The sequence below is a fragment of the Galendromus occidentalis genome, unplaced genomic scaffold (genome assembly GCF_000255335.2).
Source record: "Galendromus occidentalis unplaced genomic scaffold, Mocc_1.1 scf7180000075867, whole genome shotgun sequence".
In the NCBI taxonomy this organism is placed as follows: Eukaryota; Metazoa; Arthropoda; class Arachnida; order Mesostigmata; family Phytoseiidae; genus Galendromus; species Galendromus occidentalis.
This window is the reverse complement of record NW_003803857.1, coordinates 122,911-130,448: the sequence shown is the minus strand read 5'-3', so window position 1 is coordinate 130,448 and position 7,538 is coordinate 122,911. Positions and strand designations below refer to the sequence as shown.

Here is a 7,538-nt window from a genome sequence, read left to right as displayed (position 1 = left end):
GCTAAAATAAGCTCTTACTGGAAGGATTCGGTTATGTCACAGTGTGTCGCGGATCTTCAAATCTTAACCTGCTCAACACGGTGAGCACTTCGTCATTCTGCCCGGATTTGTAAGAACAGCTGATTTCGACTCACAGAGCGGAACAAAAGCGATCATATAATAGATCCTCGCCAATGAAGAATGGGGTAATCGCGCTGGATATGACTGGAATTACACCCAAAGAGTGAATCCAAGCGAAGCGTCGCAGTGCTGTCGTTTCGAGGCGTCTCTTCATGGATCGATTGTAACTCGATCGGACCGCCACCACCGATGAAGAAACCTGTGTGATGGGAACAAACATTCATTGGACTTTTTCCAAGATACCGGAGACCGATCCGAAGCTCAGGATCAGTCCTCGGCATCAATTCTCGTATTCTCCTCGCTCGATGACATTTTTTCCTCGTCGGCTCTAACTCATGCATCAGGTCATCGAATGAGAATCGACCAAGGGAGGAGAGCAGGGGTCTTACGGCGTTGCGGTGACTTCCGAGGAAACGGTTCTCTTTCCGTGGGTGACGCATCGGAGAGTTTTCCTGACGAATCCTTCGACTTATCGCTTCTTTGGCGTGGGATTCATATCTTCGAATCACTGTTTACTACGTATGCTCTCATTATTGCCCGATGGAGCCCCTCGACCGACTGGCAGACGGGCAGACCCTCCGACCGGTGAACTACGGTATACAAGGTCACTTTCATTTCGACGTATGATATCCCTGTTCGATCCTGACGTCATGCCGCAGTACCGTTTTCTGTGGGGACTTCACTAAAAGGAGAAAATGACGTACAAACGTGACGTCTCTCTCAGCCCTCTCCGAAAAGAGAGACTGACTGACCAGCGAGTCTTGAAGATCGGCTCAGAGAATGCCAGGCTCAACTGGAGCTGCTATGGAGACTCAGTGATCGCATTATTATTATTCATCAGTGAGTGCTATTCCCTGCGCATCTGGACAAAAAAGATCACTGACGATTTTGAGAAAAGAAACTGTGAGTCCAGAGGCATCGGTTCCTCCCAGAGATCACTCGCGAAAACCTAACGGCAGATGGAGTTCCAATATGTAGATTGACTCAGAGTTCATGGTCAAGAGGTCTATTGGTGAGCTTCGACGATCCGATAGGCTACTTCGGAGTTCCTGATGGGTGACTGTCGTGGATTCGTCTCCTATAGGAATGATTTCCGGAGAGTCCTTGATGTCATAGAATTCCTGCGCGGAAGACCTGCCAGAACGAATCTCCAACACTGCCATCTTAGGCTACAGGCCCGATACATATCGTGTCCCCCGAACTCGATCGGGTGACGGCTTTTGTTCGCAGTCGAAAGATACGACGAACGCATTTTCTGTTCTGTAGCGAGCCCCTTATCCCCGCAGAAAGTGCTGGTTGAGTAATGCTGGCGGGGGAAAGCAAGCGTTTCTCGTTCGTGGAAGCATTCTCCGATCGGTTCCCACATGTTTTTCCGGTGACTTTCCGCGGTCATCGGAGCGATCATCATTATTGAACACGCGATCTTGTCCAGGGCGAGAAATTCTCCTAGTAAGCCCGATAATCATCATTCTCCTCAGCCCCGACTCTGCTTAGATATTATCTCCGGGAGACGGAATGTCCGTTGACGGTTCCCATTCGTTCTCTTCCTCTCGGACTCGGACGCGCGATTCGATTTGTTGTTTCACTGTGCTTCCCAGTTTTGTGTTGATCCGCAGCTCTTCACGAGGCTCAAATCTTTCTTCTTCATTCCAGATACGATGCGGTCGCGGTACAAACGACTCATATGGAGTATGCTGACGCTGTGTGCAGTTCAAGGAACGCGGGAATCCCGTCCCACGGTTACGAGTCAGCCGTTGATAAGCGGGCCGTCTCTGAGTCCAGTGTACAGACCGTCAGACGCCGTAAAGCCGATCCGCCAAGGACAAAGCGGGACCATTGTTTTCACACGTGAGTTCTGAAAACATTTACAATTCAAAAACTTCATTCGCTCGTAAATAGAACGAACGGTGATTCGACAGAAGCTTTGTGTCCGACTCAAGACAACACGGTGACCGAGTTGAAAAGGTATTCTGGAGCCGGAAGACGCCAATATGTGAAAGCGGAGAAGACCAGACGCCGACCGGAGCGGGCCTAATCAAGCAGTCATCAGGCGAGCGTGGAGAACTGAATTCGGATGATTCTGAAGTTGACTATTGTTGCAGAAGAACGTACGCTATCCCGAGTGGCGCCCACGTTGTCGCCGTCGCTGGTCGAGGAACCGAGCGCACAGGACCGAACTCTCGATTCGTCGCCGGAAATGGAAAGCCTTGTTGACGTTTCCGCGGTTCACCGTAACGACATTCACGAAGTTCCCCAGATCTGCAACCGAACCTGCTATCGATCGAAGAAGGAAGGCAAAAGTCTATCACATCTCGAGGTAATAAGACGAACGATCGACAGGAATTTCCTCTCGAAGACGCGTCGGAGAGCTCCTTCAATACCGCGCATGCGTCGATGGTCGATATCGATGAACAGTCTCGTGGACTGGGAATTCCCAGAGATTGTTCTCGCGCTTTGCTCTAGTCAACTTGAAGATCAAGAAGTGTTTTTCTTCCTCCCCATCCTCGGCCATTTTTTTTCTGTGCCAAGCCGAAAGACCTCATCACCGAGTATTTCTCCTGAGTTGATACGAGATAAGTGGGACGGGAGCTCTAAACGTATGTGGTTTCCGCGGAGAATAATTTACGATCGAGGACAGATGATTCCGAGTAGACGGGGCCGCCTGAGTATTTCATACTCGCTCATTTTATGATGCAATGCAGTAAGCGGGCGACTCTCGGTCTCGATTCCCGAGCTTGTATATCGCGGGACGACCTTCTTTTTGCATGGGACGAGCTTTCAGATTCGGATTCGATGAGCTCTTATCCGGAGTCTAAAAACCCTAGGGAGAGACATCGAGCGGGTAATAGTCCGGGATATCCCGCCGAATCCCCCAGATTCCATCAACATAGGTGGCGAATCGCCGCCGTCTCGACTCCACCTCCCGCACGTCAAGCTCATTCGTCACTAACTGATTTTCAAACGAAATGTTTCCAGGATAAGTTCGTGCGGATGGATCACTGCTCGTGCGATCACGAGTGCGGCTCGTTCGGCGATTGCTGTCCGGACGTCGTTGCCGCAAAAGACAAACAGGACTGGCAGTGCTTCGAAACGTCCGGGAAGGGATTCTGGGCGAAACAGACGTGTCTCCGCACTTGGAACGGAGACGCAAACATAATTTCCGGCTGCGAAGACGTGAGTTTCACAACTCGACTCTCGAGAATCGTCCGAGAACTCGCACATTTGGTTCTGAGCTCTGAGCGTCGCATGTTCGCGAAGCTTCAGCGTTCGATGACAACAGCAATCGAAAGATCCGATTCACTCCTCGTCACGACGCGACGTCGGCGATGAACTGACCGTGATTATTATGATTACAGGGGGAAATCGGTGACCTCTCCGACCCCTTGAAAAGAGCACCCGTAACTTCGACGGCGTCGAATCTCACTTATCGTAACATGCTTTGTGCAATCTGCAACGACGATGCCGAATCAATCCTCGTCTGGACAGTCCGCCTCGAACCTAACTTCGATGTCAATTCGGCATCGGTCGAGATGACAGGTAGGTCGCGAGCAGGTCAATTTATACATTGTAACACCGGGTGCTGGGGTCGATGAGCTATAAGGATATCGATCTTTGCATTCTTCGCCTATGAATGACAAGCTTCTCGCGGAGTCGCAGTCCTGAGATCCGTTATGATTAAAGGCAACCAACCCGTGCCGGAAGTGAGCCCGGATTTACATACAATGCGTTTCTCTAAACAAAGAAACGCATGGTTGATCGCCGGGCGCGAATACAGGACATCGTACGTCTTCCCGCGAATCAACGAAACAGTCGTGGCTCCCCCGCCTTGCGTTCCTGTCATAGAAACCTGTCGTCAGCAATTCGAAGGTGAAACATTCGATCCATCCATCCAGCCGCGCTTCATTCGGAGCCTTTCCTTTTCACGAGAACTCGCATCTTCAGATTAATACAGCATTGGGAACCAATATCAGGCCTCCATGCGCGGGTATCAGTCTCATTATCTGCCCTGTCGATTTTTCAGGCAGCGAATTGGAAAGACAGTGCCAGAATTATCATTCGGCGGTCAGCACTCCGTTCACGAGCTACAAGAACCTCCACTGCGCTTTGTGCAACGGGGAGAGTCCCCGGAACCTGACGTGTGGTTTTACTTCGAATTACGATTTGGAAGCGAGGATCCTAAGCGGCTTCGCCATCTTGCTGGATTTCTCGGGCGACGGGAAAGTTGCTTGGAAAAAGCCCTGCGCCGACCGATCGCAGGTGCGCTTCGAAGCTCGAGCGTTTCCGAGCCTCTTATCGGAACGACCTTGGTTCAAATTCAACTTCTCGATCATGCTGATTTCGTTCGGCAGAATCGCTCAAATCGTGGAAAGAGCGATTGATGAATCGAATGATACTCTTTCGATACCATTGTTCGGCTGACGAGTGACCTGGAGGCGATTTTCAGATCTACGATCCGTTCCACAAAAAATGTCGCGACATCATTTGCGACCGGCCTAACTACATCTATCGCAATAAGCGCTGCGTATCGAAGAACCAACCGGTCGTTGACGATGACTCCGAGCTGTTTGCCTCTAGCACCGATCAGCCGCTGAATTCCACACAAATGGTTTATTCGCGGAAATTCCTGGAATGTCCGCAGACATTCCTCAACAGAGATGAATTTTCTCTCATGAAAAACAGTTCGATTTTCGTCGAGAGGTACAACGCCACCTTCAAACCAGGTAGGAACGCCACGGGGAATTATTTAGTCTGCTACAAGAATGTTCAGATCATTTTTCTCCTTTGTTTTCGCGATCGATGAATATATCGATGTCGGGGGAAAGCAACCGTCGGTTCCGCCGTGTAAACCAGCCCATTTTCCAGGCAATTATCTCCTCACGGAATCGGGAGCCTACATCTGCCTTTATCTGCTCAATTTGACAGCGGATGAGCTGCCGAAATTTTCCCTCTATATGGGTTATATCTCCGCGGTCGGTCTGGGGATTTCCATAGCTTGTCTCCTCCTCCATTTGTCGGTCTTCATTATCTTGCCCGAAATGAGGAATCTTTCCGGGAAGAACCTTGCGAGCCTGTCGGCATCGCTCCTCGTAGCCTACGCTTCTTTCATCTCCGGTCAAGTCGACGATTCCGTAGCCGGTACACCGACCTGTAGGGGGATCGCCCTGGTGACCTACGCTGCGTTCCTGGCCTCCTTCTTCTGGATGAATTCCATGTCTTTCGACGTGTGGCGGACTCTCAGGATGGCGACCAAGGAACTCAGAGTCACCACCGGGCCGCAGTGGAAACGATTCATTTTCTACAGTATCTACTCGTGGGGTGAGGAGCGATGATTTGATATCATGGCTGCCTACCGATGATCCCCGTACTTGTATTGGAGCAATGCGATCTCCCGTAGGGTACAGCCTCTCAGTGCTTATGTACCCTGATGTTATTCTAGGAATGACGGCCTTCATCGTGGGACTTTCTGTGGTCTTGGAACATGATTCGAACATACTGCCCTCCGAATATCGACCTGCTTTCGGAAAGTACTCGTGCTGGTTCGGTCATCGGAAAGCGCTACTGGTGTTCTTCGTCGCGCCCACAGGTACGTGAATGTCGGAGACCCGGATGTGGCTAGGGTGGGAGAAGGACGAACATAGGCTCAAGTTTCCCCGTGCGTGAACGATTTGTGTGTGAGAAATCGGAGAACTCTCGAGTCTCCACTGGATACCGAGGAAAATGAGCATCTGAGTCGGCTACCGGTGCTTCGAAAAAAGTGGGAGAGAAAAGCGCGTTAAAAGCCCTTCTTGCCATTTCAGGCGTTATAATGCTGCTGAACATATTATTCTTTATCATGACCGCTGTGATGATCCTCTCGTCGTCCGCGAGCTCCGCTGCCATCGTGCGAGACCCCTGCAGTTCTGTGAGAACAAACTACAGACTGTACTCAAGATTGGCCATCATGATGGGATTGGTGTGGTGCACAGGTGAGTTCTATCGAAATACTGGATCTCTCCTCGAAAGTCGAATACTATTGAATCAGTTCATCAGTGGTTGGATGGGGCGCATGGAATCGAGGATAAGCATCGTGTCCCCTCACTCCTACAGGCTTCGTCGCCGGTTATTTGGACAATGAGGTCATATGGTACATATTCATCGTATTGAACACACTGCAAGGATTGTTCATCTTCATTGCATTCTCATGCACCAAGAAAGTCATGTGGTTCTGCAAAGACCGACTTCCTGACTTCCTCAAACCTTCAATATACAGGCAAGTTCTCCGACAGTATAACGGGGCCTCAAACGGATTCGTTCTCTTGAATGAGCCAGAATTGGCCATCCCGGATCACATCGCGGCGGATTCTGCGCTTTCCGCGATGTGGACAATTTCAATCTCGTTCCGCTTTCTCTGTTCGTGGAATTCTGGAGGTAGAGCGAGACAGCCAGCTTCCGATAGAGTGAAATAGAAGGCGTGTTGACTCAAGTATCGTATGAAATGATGCACGCAGCTCTTGGTTCCGCTCAAAATTCACGACCGCGGCGACTGATGGCCCGGTTCCATCGACAACAACAACCACAGCTCCGAACTCCAACATTTAGATCCTTTGAGAAGTTGTAAGCAGACCTTGGTGTGGCCAATGTACGACGCTTGTTTGTCTTGGACAAGAGTTGATTGAGTCCAACCTGCGCTGGCATCCGTGTTCCTTACATCTGAGAGCATGCCTCGGCCTTGAGAGATACGATGATATTGCGAAGAATCTACCGTCGCTAACATCATGTAACCATCGTGTTGCAGATCGTCGGTTTCGTCGAATTCGTCGAGCAGTCATTCGGGCTCGACGCATCACACAGGATTGTCGCGGAGATCCTCTCCGAGATCGTCGGTCAACTATCGACACACCGCGCCATATCTCATCTATGGGGAAAACAACAAGCTCGACATGTACTGAGGATTGATCCTCCCAGTCGGAAGCGGGAAAGAAATTCCGAGCATGTGTGATCGGCGGCCTGGTCTCCAGTAAGAAGATTCGGTCACGCCGCGCTGTCGAGACCGCAGTTCACGATGGCAAACACGCTCCCCACGCCAGGGTGCCACTCCTTGTCTGCAGTTGTCTCATTGAGGATAAGGGTGGCGTCCTGGCGCCGAGTGCCTCCGTATAGTTATTGCGAGGTGCTACCTGCACAGATGATTGCTGAATGATGATAATTGTTAAATTTCTGACGAACGCTCGGCGCTGACCGAACTCATTATGGCTTACAATCCCGGAACGGATTGGAATTCCTTGTTGATTTCTTATTTTCTCACCCCGACTCTCCCCAATAGTCAACGTGGCTCTGGTAGCCACTTTTTTCTGTACATAGTGTAAATATATCGACATAGTGACATAATGGGAGCGATAATAATGTATAGCGGTCATGTGCGTTCATTGCTCATTTCT

At 50.4% G+C, this 7,538-nt stretch overlaps 1 protein-coding gene across 1 annotated transcript; it reads left to right on the top strand.

Moving 5' to 3' along the window:
* The first annotated feature begins 923 nt into the window (after positions 1-923).
* Positions 924-7,049, top strand: LOC100905802 (uncharacterized). The gene is made up of 14 exons (XM_018641623.2): positions 924-1,023; positions 1,774-1,968; positions 2,223-2,437; positions 3,097-3,294; positions 3,477-3,657; positions 3,802-3,987; positions 4,142-4,377; positions 4,565-4,841; positions 4,984-5,436; positions 5,558-5,704; positions 5,919-6,086; positions 6,208-6,557; positions 6,723-6,739; positions 6,896-7,049. Exons 2-14 carry the CDS (start codon positions 1,779-1,781, stop codon positions 7,047-7,049), a joined length of 2,772 nt encoding a protein of 923 aa, XP_018497139.2. The 5' UTR covers positions 924-1,023; positions 1,774-1,778.
* The last annotated feature ends 489 nt before the right edge of the window (positions 7,050-7,538 follow it).